General features: G+C 38.4%; 1 protein-coding gene across 8 annotated transcripts in view; it reads left to right on the top strand.

The window, feature by feature from the left end:
* The window catches only part of LOC124119630 (ras-related protein Rab-3), a 72,218-nt gene extending 52,208 nt beyond the window's left edge, over window positions 1-20,010 (top strand). For 6 of the 8 annotated variants that reach the window (XM_046482208.2, XM_046482204.2, XM_046482205.2 and 3 more), the window contains exons 3-5: window positions 7,897-8,015; window positions 11,636-11,760; window positions 16,351-20,010. In XM_046482208.2, the coding sequence (XP_046338164.1) occupies window positions 7,897-8,015; window positions 11,636-11,760; window positions 16,351-16,541 (435 nt within the window). In that variant the 3' untranslated portion in view covers window positions 16,542-20,010. Of the gene's footprint in view, window positions 1-7,896; window positions 8,016-10,783; window positions 10,909-11,471; window positions 11,597-11,635; window positions 11,761-16,350 lie in introns of all 8 variants that reach the window. The other 2 variants (XM_046482202.2, XM_046482203.2) reach the window with 2 other exon arrangements.
* The last annotated feature ends 2,462 nt before the right edge of the window (window positions 20,011-22,472 follow it).

Raw genomic sequence — 22,472 nt, 5'->3', positions numbered from 1 at the left:
CTTTTGAATTTTATTATTAATGTAAACCTCAAATCTGTGTTGCATTTTTCATTGCAAATAAGTTTGACTATATTGATGTCATTGATCTTGCACCTGGTGTCAATCATTTTTGTCAAATACAAGAAGATAGCAGAGTTGGCCCATTTTGATATGAAATACTTCACCTTGGAACTTCAACACCACATCTACTTGTGTCTGCTACAAACAGATTCCCTAATGATGTTAGTGAGATGATGGTGAGTTGACGTCTGCTGCTTGGCTTAACTCTTCTGATTGGTTATCTTCTCAACCAACAATTCCTCTACAAGTAATTGCTGACATGTATCTCACCATAGTCTAACCACGATTCCAGGCCGCTCGAGCCAGTTTAAACATCCAAACACTTTGCTTCTAAATAATGGCAATCAGTCCTATGAAGGAATCTCCAGTCATACAGTTGGCTCCAGCTATTGATTTTCATGTCTCAGAATATCACATAAATTCTTGTTCATTGCCAGATAAATTTTTGTTCATTGCTGCCGATGTAATATGTCAGATAGGTTTTCGTATTCTGTGGAATCGATCATTGGTGTATAGAATTGTCCTTATGGGTCATATCCATGCAAACAGTGTGTGGCATGAGTGTCTTGACAGGATGCTCCGTCATAAGCGGAAGTACTGTTTTTCATCTTGTCAGCTCTTCACAATCCTTGAGCCACCTCACAAGCCTGGTTAATTTTAGCTGGTTCCTATCTGTACATGTCTGACGAGTATGGTGGCTAGCAGAGAGAACTGGAAGGTGCAGTACCACAACCGGAGACTTGCATGTCGTCATTTAATTTCCTGAGGGCTCGATATTCAAAGGTTCCTCATTAAATATTCACTGTAGCTATTTTCATTAAAAGTGCATGACATCTTCCCAGAGAATATATTCTAGTTTGGGTCACAAGACAGGAGCAAGAATATTTCGATTGATTCGAGACAACCATGGTGTATTTGTAGACAATGTCTTTCAAGGGCATCAGGGGCAGTGGGGGCCAAGTGGTTAAAGTGTTTGTTCATTATACAATCTTACATTGTCTGAAGTCAATTTTGGGTCAACTGCTGAAATATTGATGTAAGTGGCATAAAACAATAATCACTCTGATGGACACTCAAGGGCATCACATTTTGTTTGCACACATTTGTTTAATACCGTTTTCACTTTGAGAGACAAGAGGAATCTCTCACCCCATTTGTGCATCAATGGTAATGGTCACTTTGCATTCAGTTAAATTGTCTGGCTCTATCAAGGCATATTCTCAAAGAACAAAAAAACAAAACAAGTTTTTACTCAAAGGTTTAAAAAGCATTTAAAAATAATGTATCCAGAAAGGCGGAGACAAAACATATTTATTTACTAGTTAGCAGTTAGTTTACACCTACAACATGAAATCTATATCTAAAACCTGATTCTAATTTTTTAGAAGCAAGACAATGTGATTTAAATAACTGTCAACTGATCAATGCAATCAATGTAGAGATCAGTAGGTATACATCTAAGGTGAACAAGTACACATGATGGTTTCGCTTGTGGAAGTCTCTGGTATTGTATGTTCCTGAGTACACTAGAACAAGTGCACATGATGATTCCATTGTGTCCAGGCGTACAGGAGAACATTTCAGTGACTGTCCTCGAGATGAATGGCTCTCCTGGGACGGTGATACAACCCTGAATGCCAAGTATTGATGTGAGTGTTAGTTCAGTGTCAGCCAGGCGTTCAGGGGGCTCTGGAGAGCATTGTAGATTAAGTGCTTGTGTTAAAAATGTTAAAGAGATTTGATGAGAAATAGATTATTATCTCTTTCAATTTAGAATTCAAACAACATCTGATGCCAGTTTTAAAATTGACTGGTTAAAAGGTTTTGTGGAAAACATTTTTTCAACAGTTTGAGGACATTTTCAAGACATTCTCCCTGTTTATGACTTTACAATACATGTTAAGCCTAACAGTGTTAGAAATTGGTACTATTCCTGTAGTCCTTGGCGAAGTGCCCAATGATTAAAGTATCATAAGGACTAGTAGAAATTTGCCAGTTTTAAGGGTTTTACTGTATGTTATCATTTTAAGGACTAGTGGACTAAAATTAATTGTTTCTACCGCTGCCTTACTTGATGTAGGATGTTACCAGTGCTAATCACTGACATTCTCAGTAACCATTCTAAAATATGTCCTTCTGGCATGTTAGAAATATCAAGTTGAAATTAGAGCTGTGCTGTGTAAATCAATAAAGATTAACACGCATTATGACAGTGACTGCCTGCCATGAGCCTAAAGTAAACATTAAGAAGTACACAAATTTCTTTTGTTGGCAAAACAGTGTTTGACCTGGATTGACAAGCCTGAGAAGTCATCATCTAGATAAATACTTACAGGTATTTTAGGGAAAGTCTGATTTGTCAAGCATCACAGTGAAAGACATGTGGTATCCATGGTGATACAATGATAAAATCAATTTCCTGGATTCAGCAGGAGATGTCTAGATTGATCATGTTGATTTGCTTTGAGGGATCCTTTTGGACAAGGAGCTGCTGTAGGGGCTGGAGAGTATAGGTGGGTGGGGCGAGGAGGAGGGTATCGATACACGTGGAGACATGCAAATATTTCAGTGAAGTGAGAGTAGTTTCATATTGTATACATACACTAGTATATTGAGAGGCAAAGGCCAGAAGATACCAATTTGTTCATATATAAGTATTCAAAATCTTTAATATATGCAGTCTGTGACTTTAGCCACTAGTCCTAAGCCTGAGTTGTGTAAAATCCTGTTCGTTCTAGTGCATTGCATTAAGCTCAGCTACAAATAGTCCATGTAGGAACACTTAATTCTTCTCAAATGAAGCTCAGAGTCATATTCTTGCTAGTATACTCAAATGTTTTTGGTACAGACTGTGAATGTCTATATGGCCAATCTTCAACCCAAATAAACTCAGTTAAAGCTTTAAGGACAAAATGAGGTTTGAGTTGTATTCTTTTGATAAGCAAAGACAGTTGCTCACTTGGTTGCTGCTAGTTTAATGCAAATCGTTTTAAAACATTTCGAAATAGATGCTGCAGTGTTATAGTTTGTTTACATGAATAAATAATCTGATCAATAATTAAGACACAGTAGACTCAAAATCAGCTATTCTGTTGTACTGGAAGTGTTACAAGAAGAATTAGCATGAACCAAATTAATAATTTCATTATATTGAGTCCTTAGTTTATACTTTTTCAAAGATAACTGTTTGCAAGTTAATTCAACTATGTAATGTATTAGGAAATAAATTGACCTTTAAGTTACTATTATTTGCAAATGTTCATGTAATTTCTTGAGTGACCCTGTTGCAACTGTGCATCACTTGCACCATAAGAATGCCTAACTGGCATCACTTGCACCATGAGAATGCCTAATTGGCATCACTTGCACCATGAGAATGCCTAACTGGCATCACTTGCACCATGAGAATGCCTTATTGGCATCCCTCCACAACATAGGAAATCTGTGGCTTGATTCTGCTTTGGATGCCATCCTAGTCCAAGGTCCACAGGGCCGGCATTGACCCTCAGCCTGATATTGACCACCAACTGTGCAGAGTGTCCAGAAGTCAATTAGTCTAGCCTCCCAGCCTTTCTGCTAACAGACTCATCTGAGGTGTTGAGTGATGGATACAGACAGACAAAGTATTAGATTGACCTTCTTTTGTCTGTGCCATGTCTCCTCCAGGCAACACTTCAATATCATCTGTAGTTCCTTGTCGAAGAAGCTAGGGCATTCTCTGGAATTTCAATTTTTTACATGGTTGTATCGGGTGATAATGTCTTAAAGTTATGATTTTGTGTACTGATAATGTGACAGAAGCAATACCATTGGCCGACCTAGTATCAATTCCTACAAATGTGAACTTCCGACAGACTTTTCCATTTTGATTGAAGAGATAATTTCTTCCATTATCATCATGTGTTATCTGTAATGGGGTCAGATTTAGGTTAGTGTTTCCATCAAGCAAGGAAGTTTTCTGGGGGAAATCCCAACTGTAGCATGGCATTCCATGCTCAATAATACCATCTCTTTGAATCAATAATAGGAATTGTGCATTTTTGTATGCAGAACAAAATGGAATTCATTTCATATTTCTGGTATAAAGTTTTGCTATGGTTATTCATTAACATCGTGAAGTAATAAATTGCAGAATTCTTTCACAATGCTGCTTGTCTGCTGACAATATGCGGCAAAAGGTTAAAGGTAGCCATTTCAGGAAATTGCACCCTGTCTGTGTCCAAATCACTATCTAATACCCAGTAAGCGTCTTGCATTGATGTAGATGACACGTTGATGTCCGTGTAAATAAGGCAAAGGTTACCGGTATGTGAGAAGGACTGAAGGTGTTGTCAGTCCAGAAAGTCAGTCAAGCAGACTGATAAAACAAATGATGACACCAGTACAGATTACAAGTCGATGAGATCTCACTTGCACGCATTGCTGCAATAATCTGTCTTTGGATGCCGATTATGCAGGGGAGAGATGAGAGCACATGTAAAATATCACCTGGAATAAAAATTGTGGAAATTGTTGACTATCCAGTGAAATATTTATTTACATGACACAGTGCTTTACACAAACTGCCATTTGGAAGACGTGGTATAGAATTGCTGTTTGAATTTTCCAGATGCCAGATGAATTATGTTACTTTTTCATCATACGCTACAAATGGATATGTCTGATTCCTTCCAAATGAAGAGCTGGACAGGTATTATCAATATCCCCATCATTGTCCCCTCCCATTGTCTGTTTTAGTCCCTCTTTAAAGCATAGGCAGCTGGAGCTCACTTCTTTTTTGGAATATCATGGGGTCTATATTTCTTTGAATAAATACAACCTTGATTGTTTGCATAAAGTCAGCATGACATATACTGGTATAAGTGGACTGTCCCCAATACCACATCCAATACATTTTATAAGTATGACAGTAGTATGATAGAGCCAAGTCATTGTTATCTAGACATTTTTGGTAATGTTAATTGGTGCTATTCTCACCAGTCATTTATAACATCTGGGACCCGTGAAGATCAGGGATAAAATAGGTCTTCCGCAACCCATGCTTGGTGTAAAAAGCGAAAAACGGGATCGGGTGGTCAGGCTCGCTGACTTGGTTGATGCATGTCATCGTATCCCAATTGCGTGGATCGATGCTCGTGATGTCAATCACTGGATTGTCTGGTCCAGGCTCAATTATTTACAGACCGCCATCATATAGCTGGAATATTGCTGAGTGCAGTGTTAAACAACAAACAAACAAAATATAACATCTGGTCCTCTTTCTGTTAAGAAGCCTGGTACTTCTGATAATAATAACAACATCCCGAGGAGATTCTGGGTAAACTTGTTGCCCAGCAACCTATGCATGCTGTTAGGGGCAACTTAATGGATTAGTTGGTCAAGCTCTGTGCCTGTGTGCCATCGTCCAGACTTGATTATATACAGATCAACGTCATATAGCTTGCATTGAGCTGAGTGTGGTATTGACAACAAACAAACAAATTATGATAAGCAAGTAATCAGTTTGTAGTGGCCTTAGCACATATGTACATACATTTAGGTAATATAGATTGGAAGAAAGTTCGCCTCATGCAAACAGATTAATGTCTCATGCATTGCTATCTATCTTGAAAGCTGTGGATGTATCATTGTCTGTTTAATATTTCACACATGGAGCTAAGCATTCCTGTGATGCTATTAGAGGTATAAATGATTCTCTCTGATCCTAGTGGGGATTCCATAACAATTGCTAGCCAGTGTTTTGTACAAGAATCCGGATGTGTTATGTTCCTGTATGAAATTAATCAGTGTGCAGGGATGATCCATCTTGGTACTGAAGAAATCTGGGAAAATTCTCTGACATATAGTGCATCAGCGCAATGCCACATTCTTAATTATGCAAATAGATAATTATATATAAAGCACAATGATGTTTCATCCTAATTTTCAAGTTTGTAATCCAAAGGTTGATTGGAGATTTGAACAGCCATCTTAAAGAGCAGGTTAAGCAGGAACTTAGCTGACTTTCTGAAACTACAACTCAATACTCTTCAGTCAAATAATCCAAAGAAACTAGAAACTGCTGACACAGCACAATTTTTGTACGTGTGACTGTGTAACTGAATATTTATGTATATGCTCTTCTATACTGTCAGAGATGAGTATTGATTACCAATCCAGCGGGCATTACAGGCTAGAATTGATTCCGAGTAGCCTGTGCTTGTTGTAAAATGTATCGGGTGGTCAAGTTCAGTGGGTTGGTCGTTATAACACATTACTTCTAATGTCAGTCACTGGTTTTCTGGTCTAGACATGATTCTTTACAGGCTGATGGGATATTGCTGGAATATTTCTAACTGGCTTTTACTAACAACACATTATTGGTAACCATCAGTGACCTAGTAGTGGAGGTTTGGAATTCAAATGATTAATCCATCCCAAATCCATGAATGTGATGATATATGTTTCAGATTCTGAATTGTAAAATTATGATATATTGCTTCATGTAGTTTGAGAATGATTATACTATTCAGGCGAGTGAGTGACTCATTTATCATTTATGAAGTTTTTAACTCGTGTGTTTACTCTCTTCCGATATGAAATGATGATACAGATCATCTAAAGCATTTGTTAATGTTTCTAGTGGTCTTGGAGATGGTGATTGAATTTCTGGTAATATTAAACAGGAAATAGTAATGGAAGACCAGAAAATCAATTTCAACTCAGATCTTTTAAGTGGAGTGTGAGTGAAGTGCTAGTTTGAGCTGCCCCTTGTTAGGACATAAGAAATTGTCAGCTATTTTCTTTCAGCCAAACAAACAGTTTGCTTTCTTCATGAGCCATTTTTTACACCATTAGGTTCTTGCAAGACACCGAAAGAAGTCAAAATATTTCACACTTGCAGTTTTGACAATGCTACAAGACACATTAGTTTTGTCCATGGTCTAATAGAATTGTTTACCACTGAGAATAGAATCGATTCTTGCCTGTAATTGTTGAGTGTGCTGTCCTGTATTAAGTGGAAAGGTGTTTGTACAAAGTCAGCACATGCTGACTATGGTGCTGAAACTTGGAAAACTGACTGAAGTGTTGATATTTACGTGTCAGCTTATACAGCACAATACATTGACAAAACCTTTTATTGGTTTGAATGCAGAAACTACTTAAGACATGTTGGTAATAAACGTTTTAGGACCGACTGTTTCTTAATGTCATACTCATAGTCAGCATTGTTGCAGCTATATTATGGTAGCTTGTACCGGGTATACGATCCTCCAGAAAAGATCTGGGTTAGCATTGTTCTTCAGCAACCCAAGATGGTCTTATGAGACAACTAAGGGAATAGGGTGATAAGACTCACTGACTTGGTTGATGTATGTCATCGTATCCCAATTGCATAGACTTGATGGTTCAGACTCAGTTATTTACAGTCCACTGTCATGTAGCTGGAATATTGCTGAGTGTGGCGTTAAACAACAAACAAGCAAAACTGTATATGATCAAGTCTGGGACAGGGAGAGATCAACGCCACCAGGTTTCGATGATACACAGTCAGCCAGCTCAGACAGTTTAGTTGGCACTTGTGTCAAGGATTGGGGTCTTTCTGCATCCGGTTCCCAAAGGAAAATATTGAAAGAAGCAATGTTTTTAAAACTTTTATAAATTGTTTAAAATTTAGCATTTGAATGTTAATAACTGTTTCTCAAGTGTGCCCACATTGACAGATATGAATATACAGGGTAGATATGTCCTATACTTTGTAGCTGCCACAGAGTTAGTGACCTGATCACTGGCAAATTTTAACCATTTGTTATATATATATTTCATTGTTTTTAACATACATTCTTTGTATTCCAGGACACAGCAGGTCAGGAGAGATATAGAACAATAACAACAGCTTATTACCGTGGTGCTATGGGATTTATACTCATGTATGATGTCACCAATGAAGAGTCCTTCAATGCAGTACAAGATTGGTGAGTACTTACACTGTACTGATGATGTACATGTCATGCCACCTATGCAGTCTGTGCCAGAACCTTAAGGCCTATGAGGCTGACATTATCATTGGTAGATTTAAATCATAAATATGGATAATTATTAGCTGATCGTACTTGACTCAGACTTAGCTGTCCAGTGTTGCAGACTGTTACTGATATGTTGGATACAGACTATAATGTATATAGCAGCTATATCATACCAGACGGTGTAATTGTGTTCCAGCGATCCACGTTGATCAATATCACAGTCAAACCAAGACTCAAATCCCCAATGGTCAGTTACATAATTACAATCATGTTCGGCTTCTAAATCATTGGGATGTTCTTAACAAAACGTCTGTACTACAGATCTATTTCCCTCAAAATCGATACAAAATGGAAATAAAATGAATCTTCTCTTGGATATTATGGTTGAAATGGTATCATTTGTTGTTGATGCTATCAAGTAGTAGTACACAGAAAAATCTCTCTGAATGAAATAAATTCGGTCCAATCTTCCAGACACTTTGGCAAGTTGGCTCACAAGAAGACGTGCAACTTTATGAATAACAACTTCTGTTGTGCTATATGTCATGGGCTTTCTGCTACCCTGGGCAGAAGCCCATTTTATGTAACAGGTACTTCTTTTCATAAACAATAAAAGAAAAAACAACAACAAAACAACCAATAATAAAAATGCATTATTATGGATAATTGCATTTAGCAATGTTTCCGTGTAGATTCTTACACTTTGGCAAGTAAACTCATGTTTGATTATGAACAATTCTTCAGTAAAACTGACCTGGATGTAAACAATGTTGAACTATGGTGGGAGCTTGTGAACCTGCATGGACCACAGCACAAGTATGACCATGCGCAGTACAGTATGACCATGCGCAGTACAGTATGACCATGCGCAGTACAGTATGACCATGTGCAGTACAGTATGACCATGCGCAGTACAGTATGACCATGCGCAGTACAGTATGACCATGCGCAGTACAGTATGACCATGTGCAGTACAGTATGACCATGCGCAGTACAGTATGACCATGCGCAGTACAGTATGACCATGCGCAGTACAGTATGACCATGCGCAGTACAGTATGACCATGCGCAGTACAGTATGACCATGTGCAGTACAGTATGACCATGCGCAGTACAGTATGACCATGCGCAGTACAGTATGACCATGTGCAGTACAGTATGACCATGTGCAGTACAGTATGACCATGCGCAGTACAGTATGACCATGCGCAGTACAGTATGACCATGTGCAGTACAGTATGACCATGCGCAGTACAGTATGACCATGTGCAGTACAGTATGACCATGCGCAGTACAGTATGACCATGCGCAGTACAGTATGACCATGCGCAGTACAGTATGACCATGCGCAGTACAGTATAGTATGACCATGCGCAGTACAGTATGACCATGCGCAGTACAGTATGACCATGTGCAGTACAGTATGACCATGTGCAGTACAGTATGACCATGTGCAGTACAGTATGACCATGCACAGTACAGTATGACCATGCGCAGTACAGTATGACCATGCGCAGTACAGTATGACCATGCGCAGTACAGTATGACCATGTGCAGTACAGTATGACCATGTGCAGTATAGTATGACCATGCGCAGTACAGTATGACCATGCGCAGTACAGTATGACCATGCGCAGTACAGTATGACCATGCGCAGTACAGTATGACCATGTGCAGTACAGTATAGCCATGCGCAGTACAGTATGACCATGCGCAGTACAGTATGACCATGTGCAGTACAGTATGACAGTCTATTGCAGCCAGCCGTGGCATGAACATCTGTGTTGAGTAACAGATCAGGATAAATACTAACTAAAAACCTGGTCCATCTTCCATTAGCTCAAATAGGAATGGAGAAAATTGCCTTCATTATGATCATATCAATGACAAATGATATCCATTTCTGATTATTGTGCACATTCTTGCCAGAACAGTACTAATTACTTGTAATTGTATTTAACATTTTGATTGTGTGGTACAATACTGGTCTCATTCATCTAAGTAATTCAAGTATGATATTTCATTTAATGAGACAAGGTGTGGATTTTGAGAATTGGTTTGTTCTTTATGTACCGGACACATACAAGTATAATATGTCTGGAAAAAAGTTCACCATTCTAGATAAAACAGATGTAGCCTAGAATCTCTAATGTATGTGTTGTATTTACATGTTGATGTAGTGAGAGTCTAAAGTAAACATGCTTTTCATCACCATGTGACCCCATTATTCTGGTTACTATTGTATAATGTCAATATCTATGTCATAATACATGCTACACTTTCATCATATATATTCCTCTAGTTGTATGATTCAGTTGATCTTGTAGATTTTTGTTTTGTTTTATTGTCTTTCCATCATAATCTTGTCAGCTGAAGAAATTATTTCATATATATTTAAAGGACAATTTGACTTTCCTATTGGTTTGGGATATACCAGTTGAAAAATATGTTGAAGTTAAGATAGGTAGAATGGTAAAAAATGTTACTGGACTTGTTTTTCTGCAACTGTCTGGATGCAACCCATGCAGCTTCTAATGGGATAATGGGTTTGATGGAAAAACTTGATTTGATTATCAGCAAGTAATCAACACAAACATTTTGTATAACAGGGGCTATAGGTGTAATTAACATGGCTATTTCTTCAGCTGACTCTATACTTCCACTATGTTTAGTTCTCCTTTCCGTTTCCTGCATGCCTGGTCTGTCTCAATTCACAGGTGCACACAAATCAAGACACACGCGTGGAGTAATGCTTGTGTATTACTAGTAGGTAACAAATGTGACCTCGAGGAGTCCCGGGTTGTCGATAGTAAGGAAGGGGAGGACTTGTCCAAAGACCTAGGTAGGACTCAATTCCTATCGCCTGACTGCTGGGTTTGGGTTTGGGTTTGTGTTCTGTTTTTGTTTTGTTTGCTTTCCTTTGTTTCACTAATTTCTGAACGTGACGTTTGGCAGTGCAGCAATGTCATGTTCAGATATAGCCAGACCCTGAAGCAGCATCTCTGTAACTCAAAAGGTCAAGGGCATTGATCTTCTTCTGAACCAATCATATGGTCCACCCTGAATCCACTTGTCCCAGAGATTGTTAAGTTGACACTCATCTGGAGCACATTAGAAAACCTGTATTTCCTGCCAGGAGGCAAAGTTGATCAGTGAACCTGGGAAAGAAATCAAAAATGTAAATATCACGTCAACATGGATCATCATGGTTAATCGTGCCTGTTGGCTACAACTAAAGACTGCACGTTCCTAAGTACGTCGAGCCTTTGATGGTACATGAGATGTTACTTCCTCCCTGCCTTGTGTATATTCTGGGTGAGGTAGGTACCGTCCTGGTGCCCAAATGCTGACACTGCTCTTTGTGTCACCATGGCATCATAACTCAATATCTCCCCCATTTTCCAGGTGTACTCAAATCAAGATGTACTCTTGGGATAACAGTCAGGTAATTTTAGTTGGTAACAAATGTGACCAAGAGGACCAGCGTGTTGTCTCCGAGCAGAGAGGCCAGCAGCTAGCAGATAACCTAGGTATGTTTTAACGCAGACACATTTCTTGCTTTCTTCCAGGTGCACCCAGATCAAGACATATTCCTGGGACAATGCTCAGGTTGTTTTAGTTGGCAACAAGTGTGACTTGGAGGATGAACGGGTGGTTTCAACTGAGAGGGGAAAACAGCTAGCAGACCAATTAGGTACCCAGAGCATGACTTGTAGTGTTTCATCACTCCATGTTGCCGTCATCAGTGCCTGAAGGCCTGACACTTTGTGTGTAGAGTAACTCGTGTAGCAAGATTGTGACTGCACCCTGTCCATGATGTAACTCTGTTTAGTGAAATTATATGTTACTTAATCAAACTGTGTGTTGTAGTCTAGATTCCTGATATAGTGTTTATTCGTTCTCACGCTAAACAAGCATGTCCTTGTATTTGTCTCCGGTATGTAGACAGTGTAACTTGCACATTGTTGGGATAATTGACATTTGTACCCAATGTTTCATAAGAGTTGCTGGGAAATGAAGATTGGGTGGTCATGTCATTCCTAGCTGTTTGTGTGTCATCGTATCCTATCTACCACTTGGGAGTGAGTGAGTGAATGTTGTTTAATGCCACAGTCAGTGATCTGCCATATTCATGGCAGCCTGTAAACAATCGAGTCTGGACCAGACATGTTTATTTACAGGCCGATGTAAATATTGCTGATTGTGGCATGCAAAATTGACTGACTAAAATAATCTAATAACATTCAGTCAAGTCTACCATATAAGCACTGTATGTATGACACTGCACATTAATCACTAGACGAAGCCAGTATTTCCTCTTGGAATGCAAGGTAGCCAGTGTCAAGGCCTTACAGTGGATGAATAGATTAATCCAAAACCTTTTGTCATGAGTGAATACCATACCTTAATTACATGAGTGAATACCGTACCTCTATTACATGATTGCCTTAATCCTGTATTTTGGATGTCATCATGCCATAAAAATTCCAACAGAAGTCCTCCTCTAGCATCAGCTGACCCTAATTAGTTGTGTGGATAATAGTCATTAGCCATATTCTTAATGGGAACTGATCAAGGTTCACAATGAAGTTTTGAATGTGCAGTAAAACAAAAGACGAACTACAAAACACCTTAACTTAATGACCAGCTGTTCAGCCTAACACTTATTTGTTAATCTCACAACATTACAAATTATCAGACCTATGATAATGCTGAAAAGAAAAAGGGCATATGAATTTTGTCCACATTTATCATATAATGTCTTACTGTCACACTAGGACATGCAACAAATTAATGCATTGTGAGACACATCAGCATCTTGACCTATTATCCTTTTAGTTGCATTGTAACCATATTTGAACTACTCAAGGTTCTTCAATAAGCACCAGATTTTCTTTATTGTGGAAGATAATTCGACCCATGTATTTTTAAGCATGCAGGTTTTTTCAGTTGTTTCCAATGAATCTTCTAAATGTTTTGCAAGTGTCAAAGGGGCAGATCAAAAGTTTTTGGGGTTTTTTTTTCAATAAAACGTAAATCCTTTTAGTCATTTCGCCCCGCCCACATTAAAACTTAATGCCTTTCATTTATGTGAGGCAGGCATTTGTTTCCTTCGGTGTGTCGATTGACAGTGTTTATTTAAGGCGGGCATTTATTGAATTTTTACAGTATATAACATCCTGCCTGGCCCTTCATGCAGAGGGACCAAGGTTGTTAGTACAGCTCAGTACTTTGGTGTCAAGAGACATTTTGCACTGGAGAAAATAGGCAAATGGCTGTCGTTAGCTTTTGACAGTTTACCCAACTCTGTTTCAAGCATCAATTATGAACATTTTTATTTTTCTGTTCCCTAACCTGCATTTCCAAAGCTACTACATGCAGTGTGCAGTCTGTACATAGATTAGTGACCAATGGCTCTTTTCCTGATTAGCCATGTATTTGCCAGGAGGTAATTAGCTGTGTGTATATGTACGTGGGATGATATGTGTAGAGTTCATGACAATCAAGCTAACTGTGGATGACAGACAAGGCTAACGTACTTAGGGCATACCACAGTCAGAGCTTAAGCTCTTCTCTAGTATTTTCCTGTCTCTAAGTATGAGGCTATACAATAACTGTTTTATATGCCCTTGACAAGGATGGATTTGGAGGAAGGATCTTTATGAAATAAATAAAAATAAACTGTTCATCTTAAATGATGGATTCCCATTCTTTCCCAACTCAACTTCAAGATAACAAATTTGGTTTGCAAGTTAAAAGATGGATCAGTTTGGATATTTGAAACATGTGGACAATAACCTACATGCTATGGGGGAGATATGGACTGCCTGTCCCTAGTGAGTTAATGCCAAAAGTCTGACGCCTTGGGAACATTACTTCTTGAATGCAGATAATTGATAATTCAGTTGTAGTGAACTAGTCAATCATTGTAATAACCTCACTATTGCTATATGGGTAATGTTACTATTTAGGGGAGGGGCCCAATCACATACATGATTGTAAACAAGATCAACGAAAGTACAACATTAAACTAGTGTGTGGATAGTGTTCTTATACCTCACATTGGAGTGACTGGGCTATGAGTTTTGCACACATTGGAGTGTGTTTGTTTCACTGTATGATAGCTACGTGAGATAGAGGTACAGCCATGGTTGTTGTTTTGTGAAGCAGTCTGGTGGAGACTATTATTGAGTGGATGGTGGACATCTGCACAGGGATGTCCTGCAACACAATTATAATGTTATATTTATGTATTACTGTAATGTATTATGCACAGTACTAACCAGCTGTATGTTGCCTATATATCTGCTTGCTAGTCCCAGTGTTCCTTGTCACAGCCTGTGTACTAACTCATGTTCCTACTAACATCGTGTCTCCCTCCTGTGATTTATCCTATTACCATTGTGATGTGTAATTTCCACCCAGCTTGCAACATACTGCATTGATGCAACATTTATTGCCTTCTGTTCCAGGTTTTCAGCACATGTTATTACAGATGTGATACATTATGAATGTAAATTTTTTATTTCTATGTGACAGATATTTCTTTTCAAATGAGTAAAACTAAAAGTAAAATTGCTGGGTATTAACTAAAATGGTAACATCTTGATGCCAGAATAAATCATACTCATGTTTTGCAGTAAATCAGGACATTATTTTGTTGTACATGTGCCTAAAACAATTTAACAGTGTCAGATATTTGTAATGAATCACAATGCATTAATGCCAGGAAATAATGTTTTAATAGAGAGAAATAGATGGAATATGTATTGTATTTCCAACCATGGTTGCAGTGCCATTAAGGAGAGTTCATGCTGACCTTATCCAGTGTGCTGAATATGTTATCATGTAATAAAAGCAAATATCCACATCTTCAGATGACCACATTAAATATCCATGCCATTTGCATGTCACCTGACTTTACCAGTCAGATTCATGTGTGTGAGTTAAGTGCTTAGGTTTCAACGGTAATGTCAGAGCTAATGTGACCTTCAAGTGGATAAGGACATCTCGCAGTGGAGACTCCATTTTAACAACACATTAAGCCACAAGCTGTCCTATCATTGAAAGTTGTTTTAACATGTGAAATCATTGCTGTTGCCATTAGTGTTAGTGCTAGCACATCAAACTCAGAAGCTCTTGTAACTTACTGTGGAAATATATTGATGAAATGGTAGAAAAACTTAAGAGGATTGTCTTTCTCAGCGTGTCCAAAAAAGGATTTCAGTGAAATGTTATTGGGATTTATTGCATGTTGCGAGAATAGTATTACATTGGAGACCTGTTTATAAAAGTTTCAGTAGATCACCCTTTCCCAGCCAGACACAAAACACATTATTGTGGCTAGTTATAGGAGCAATGAAATTTGTCACTTGTATGTTTGTGGATTATGACACTTGTTTTATTCAGTAGGGAAAGCTTCACTCCTGTCCCATTAATCAGATCAACAACTGGAAATAACTCAAGGGATATGCCCCTGTTTAAAACATTTAGGATTTTTTCTCCTTAGAAACAGGACAGTGTGTGCGACTTACATTTACTGAGGAAATCATCAAAGCACTCATCAGTTCCATGTGTATGAGTCCCAAAATATTTCAAACTCATACCATATCACCCATCTGGTAGAAAACTGTTTGTATTTTCCAGTATAGATATGATTTGGAAAAAACATATACAGTGTTAACTACAGTCACACACACACAGGCACACACACGCACATTATGTGTGGCAGCGGTGCTCTGTTAGCAAGGTCAATAAGTTTAGGTTTTGTAGTCTCTGTAACACCATTATACCTCATGATTGAACATCTTGGGTTGTGGAGAGTCTTACAAGGTTGGTCAGATCAAGGGGACTGTTGTTAAACTTCAACATCAACATAATTTGACAAAGCTTTGCCCTTTAGCATTTCCTCAGTTTTGCCAATATATTGTTAACCTTTGATCGTTGCTGTATTCCATCTTATATAGTCTTGCTCTGTTGAGAATAGTCCATAAAAATATTTAGTTTCTTTCCAATACAAGAAGAGGATGTAGGCATGATACCAGTAATAAATTAATTCTATCACTCACATTAAGAATTTATGACCAAAATTGTTTTGGAAGGCATATCATGTAACTTTCTTTTATGTTTGCTTTTCTGGTTTTTTTCTATTTGAGTAGAAATATGATAACAAAGTTTCAATTGAAACCGTTTGGTAGGCAAAATGTTTCAATCCATGTCAATAGAATGTTTCATGTCAACTAGCCACTTTTCCTGTTATCGGTACCCTACTTGTTTGTTTCAGGTTTGGAATTTTTCGAGACATCAGCAAAAGAAAACATCAATGTGAAAGCTGTATTCGAGCGCCTGGTTGACATTATCTGTGACAAGATGTCGGAGAGCCTCGATTCTGATCCCACTCTCGCCAACAGCCAGACAAAGGCCACCAGGCTGACGGAGAACACAAACCCACAAGGCAGTGGCTGCCAGTGCTGATCAGCGACACCTACCAACAAATGGTTGTATCAAGGGGAATAACTCAAGTCTCACATCTGGCTTGTAGTGGTTTTAGACTGCTGATTGATGCATTCATCTTTCTATAAATTCTGTGACTATTATGGGAGATATTTAAATCCAAATGAAAAGGACAAGAATGTCTTTGGATTTTGTATGTACAGGGAATGGTTGGAAATCTATACCTCCTTTGAGGATTTATGTCGGTTTGGGCATACTTCAGCTTAATGTTTTCTATTCCATTTTGACCTCATTGGGAGTAGAGACTCAATATTCACTTTTTCCCCTTTGATACAGTTATTTGGTATGCGAACCAACTTGCCCGACAATTAACATACTTGGGTCAGTCTGTCATTAATGACAAGTCCAGGAATGAGGATTCAAGATATTCACTAAACTATTCAGTCCTGTAGAGAATGTCTGTTGATCAATACTTTAACATCTGCAATTCCATGTATTTAGACAGCTCAAGTAGGGCATCTTCTGTTTTCATTGTTAACATAGCTGGATATGGGACCAAGTATTCTGACCAGGACTGTCCGAGTGTTTATTGCTCATACTTAGTGGTTAGGAAAACATTGTATAGACAAACGAAGTGGGGATTCTTGCGGCAGGTCCAGCTCACGCCCACTGTTCAGACAAGCAAGTATTAACAGTGACGATGAAAACATCACTTGTAATCAGTTTGTCTGGAAGTAGCCAGAGTGGCAGCCATATTAGATTGATCTAGCTTAGAATCTCAGGAACAGTCAGCAAGAAAGACGACGTCAGGGATGTAACATCATGCCAAAATAGCGTGAACGTAACATTGTTTCATGCTTTTATGCTGTTGTGATCCGTTAACATGTTATTGCTTGACAGCACATTCTGCTAATTCCTATTTAGCTGTATGTATATAAAGCCAGCTCAAGTTTTCTGTGGCAGGATGATCCCGTACCGTTTTTCTTGCCGATTGTTATCTAGAGGAGTGTACTTCAAATAGAAATCCACTTACATTTTATGACTTTTGTGTGGTTAACCTTCCTGTTCCTTTTTATATTGAAGATATTTATTTCTACTTTGGCATATCTGCCAATATTTATATTTGGTTTCGGTAATATTTGACATTTTGTTATTTGTTCATTTTGTTCTTCTCTGGAGGATTCTTAATATCAACATACGAATGGAATGACATTGAATGATCTCCTTCTGTCTCATCTGTCTTTAGTTTCAACAGTCTAGCACATTCCAGTCTGTCATCAACAGCATGTACATTCATTCAGTTCTCGGACATTCCATTTCTGGTTTCTGTAATCTGGGGTGAAATGGGATGACTTTCATTGTAGAAGATCTTGACATGTGATATGTATCAACCACAATGATCTGGCGTATAACTGTAATATGCAACATGAGGAGTTAAGCATGTTAACACCTTGTTGTTATGAATGGTGAGTTGCCATGGTAACCAAACCTTGTGTAGTGTTGTGTGTAAGGATTTCTCAGATGTAAGGTTTAGCTAGGACCAATTCTTCTACATACAGTTACGAAAAATGTATCATCACTCTTGAAGTGGTTTCTGTTCACATAAAACTGTCAAGTTTCTGATTCACTGCCCAAAGAGTACTCTGGTATACTAGAAAAAAAGAGGTTCTTGGTAATTGTCGTTTCAATCATTTCTGTAAGGGTTTCTAAATTGTAACAGTTTGTCAACCTGGTTGACAGAGCAAGTATCACAGTTTACTAAAACGGCAACTCTCTTGTCCCTTTCATTGCATTACTCACCATTAACACCCAGTTTCTAAGTCTATCTTGATAAATTTGTGTATAGTGTAGAAAATTTGTGAGACATTAACTCTTGTTGTTGTAAAAATTACTTGAATATACATCTGTTAGAAATGTTGGAGAGCACATTGTTGATATACCTAGTCATCAGCATGCCATTACCAACTCTATCACCATGGCAGCCTACTGTATCTCATGGCAACTGTTGCCTTGGTGAGAGAGTAGGCTGTTGTTTCTGAGAGCATTTTATCTGTACATAGCTCTAGCTTATTGTTGCTGGATGTACAGTGTGTCCCACTGCCTGAATGAGTCTGATTACCTGTCTGTTTAGTTTACGATGAGTAGACAGTGTAGTGATGATAATTCCCACAGTTTGAGACAAAGCGGCAACACACTCATTTGACCAAAGTACGGTGTTAACAGACCTACTGAAGGCATACACAACCAACTTACCCTTTGAAACCACAGAATCTAGGATTCAAAATGCAGTAAGTTTTGAGGCTTTAAACTTCTCCAAATACACACACATATATTTAGTTTCCTCTAATTCGATTAAAGGTAATTTGGCTTTTGATGGAGGAACTATAACAGATATATCAAGAGTGAACATTTACCAAACAATATTGCTGCTTTGCCCCAATGTGTGGAATGGTTGTTAAAGTGCAAGATTTGTGTATTAACAATCACTTTGATGTGCAATCATTCTGACTTAATATCTCAAGGAGCTTGACCGCCCCCAACATGTGCAATTTCCTGCTGTGTTGAGTTAGCTGTGTATCTCTGCTCAGTGCTAGGTTCTTCTCGGCATGCAGTACTGGAGTCTAACAGTTGGTTGATGTACATGTGGGTTCCCTACAATCATAATACTTGTTTTACCCTTGTAATAATAAGCTTTTTGTGAGAGACAAACATATATGCTGTGATTTTCTTGTTAATTGTTAAAATCTGTAGACTTTTATTTGTCCTGTAGTATCATAATGATTTCTGTACATGTGTATGATACAAGAACCACTCTAGACTTGTCTAGCTCTCCTTCAGTCATTGCCAGCAATAATGCCCTCGTTCTACAGTAGCCACTGCATGTTGGCATTGCAGGCTCATTGCATCATGTATTCAACACCTACAGCGTCACATCACCCAGTGTTGTCATGACAATCGAGCAGCGAAAAAGGGTATTCCACAAAAAGTGATTTTGATGAGATTTGTTTGAATTGTTTACATTTCAAGAACCATGCTGGAAAATGCTTTTCATGAGATTAATGTTGAATGTCCAAGACTGGTATGAAAAATTAAGTTAGGAGCTATTTAACAGAAAATACCCAGAGTTTCATGTGAACATAGGAAGGTTTAAACACGTTTACTTACTGGCGTGAGTAACCTAAACATTTTAAGCATTTTCTCTCATATTATACCTACATAACCATCATGCTTGGCGTTCCTAGGAACACATGCGATCCTCTGGGTATGATGGGTGATGTGATGGCTACACTGGACAGGATCCTGTGGAGGGGGGACCTCGGGGACTAGTAGACTAGTCATCGCATGGAAGTACTCCCCCCCCACAGTATCACAGTCTTCATCTTGTATCATCTGTTGGTCTCTCCCTGATGAAGCTAGTCTAGTAACTCCACGGTAGCAACTGTCCACTGTCAGTTATAGCTGCAAGTACAAATAAAGTCATTAACATCAACTACTTTTGCTGTTATCTTTTACCACCTTGAAAAGTTTGTTGTTGAATGCCACAGTCAGCAATAATCCTTGTATAGAACAGGGGGATGTCGGGACAGACCAGTGATTGATATTTGTGCAATATCCCATGCCTTTGGGGTATGACGCCACGCTATCAACCAAGTCACTGAGCCTGTCCAACCAATCCATTCAGACACCTCTTACGACAAGCACAGGTTGCTCGTGACCAGGGCCCCATTTCTCAAAGCAATCATAGGGCTTCGACTATCGTAACTCCCATAGCTTAGCGTTGCCTTTACAACAGTCTTAACGGTACACTCGCTTTGTGAAACGGGGCCCTGTTGTAACCTGGGATACCCACAGGTTCCCGGGGTATGTGGATTGTGGAAACATTGACATGAGTAGATCGCTAAAAGGTCTACTAGTAACTTGACATGAACTTACTGCTTTGTCATACATACTCTAACACAGACTACAATATACTTCATGCTAAGATCTTTCTTGTATTAAGTCCCTGGTTATCAAATTTTGTAGTCAATCAGTCATGACTATTGCTTTAAATAAAAATATACATTTTCAAGATATTTTAGCCTGAGTGACCCAACTTTTAACATCACAGCTATATCCTAACTGGGAACACTTGGGTTATAGTCTATTAGTTGATGATGGGATTTGACCAACAGGAGCATCAACCATAGGCCTATTTCATCACCCTAATTTTTTATTCAGAATCTATGTCCAGAAATTCATAGAAATTTAATATTCAAACACTAAAGAACAGAAATAATATTGCTCATGTTTATGTCAGATATACATAAACAAATATAACCAAAACCAAATTATATATGTATCTTGAATTCCTTCACACGCATTCTCATTATGTGATCGTGAGGAAATCAATGTATGCAGCAACCTGTCAGTGGCTGTTATTGTCAACATGCTATTGTCCACACCACCTGTCACAAGGTAGACATTGCAGAATTTATGGCCGATATTCTAGGAAAATAGTTTTTAATGTTTGCGTACATCACACTTACCTGCACTTGTTAGTGGTCCCGCCTACTCTTGTGATCAATAGCCTTTGTTGACACTTGAGAAAGTGTGGTACATTCCAACTTACACCATAACAGGCAATTTGATTGGTTGACTGGGATCGTGAGGCTATCGCTCGACCCAAGCAGTGCAGCTGTGTCAAACGTAAACATGATAATGTTCCGATGGAATTTGTGCATCCCACACCTGTGGAATGTCATCCTGACTGGCACCAAACCCCAACTGGGTGAGGTTGTTGAACTTTTCATTCAGATTTATTGCTGGAGAGTTTGCGAAAATTATTGTATTCCCAAACCAGATTGTTCAGGTTCAGGAGTTTGCCATGCAGCTTATGAATATATATAATTCAGATAATTAAAGGAAAAATAGAACATTCTCGTCTTTCTACTCTCAGTAATAGATGGGATGAAGTTTCCTTGTATTTGAGCATGAATTTCGCCCAAAAAAAGTCCACATGACAAAATCAAAAACAGAAATGTAAAAGAAAAACATCTGTCTCGGTAAAAGCATGTATTTGGATGTGGCACCAACAGACATATCACCAGTACCCCTAGAGGTAGGATATATTTAGTCACCCACACAATCAAACCTGGAAGATGAAGCAGATGGCTGACAGAAATTCTGCAGTTTACAAAATAAAACACGGCCACAATGCTTAGTGGCTCACCTGACTTATGAAGTAATAATTTGATGACAATTCAACCTCATTTTGGTACAGATATATAGATTCTTAGAAAAAGTGAGTGAGTGAGTATGGTTTTATGCTGCTTTTAGCAATATTTCAGCAATATCACGGCAGGGGACACCAGATTTGGCTTCACACATTGTACCCATGTGGGGAATCAAACCAGGGTCATTGGCGTGATGGGTGAATGCTTTAACCACTAGGCTATCCAACCACCCTTCCTGGGAAAAAGAACAAAAATGTTTTGTTTCGATGTTGAGTACACATAGTGATGCTATAAACAAACTTTGATCTGACGGTCATTACATTCACACAAAGTTTGAGCCCTGGGCCAAGTGGTTCTAAAGATAACGATTTTTAAACCTTTTTGTGCAATGTCATTTTTTCAATATTTAGAAAAGAAAACAAAAAGAATCACTGATTTGAACAAGATAAGATACCATCCTAAGAAGGCTGCACGCCAAATATAAGCTTCATTACTCAATTGGTTTCGGGGAAAAGATATTTAGAAATTGCTAAAGGTCAAAGGTCTTTCCACTGAAGAGGTCAGTGTCAGGGTTTCCAGGGATCACAGGATATTTCGAAGTCAAATTTGGTTTCCATGGCAACCATATGCGAAAAACTACTTTTGACATTGTTCCCCTATGCACACATGTGTGCAGATAATTTGATGAAATATGGTAGCTACGTTTTTTCCAATTTTGCACCAACGTTGATGTTTATTG

This window comes from Haliotis rufescens, unplaced genomic scaffold, assembly GCF_023055435.1.
Source record: "Haliotis rufescens isolate VD_foot unplaced genomic scaffold, xgHalRufe1.0.p SCAF_2, whole genome shotgun sequence".
NCBI lineage: Eukaryota > Metazoa > Mollusca > Gastropoda > Lepetellida > Haliotidae > Haliotis > Haliotis rufescens.
This window is presented reverse-complemented; position numbering and strand designations above follow the sequence as displayed.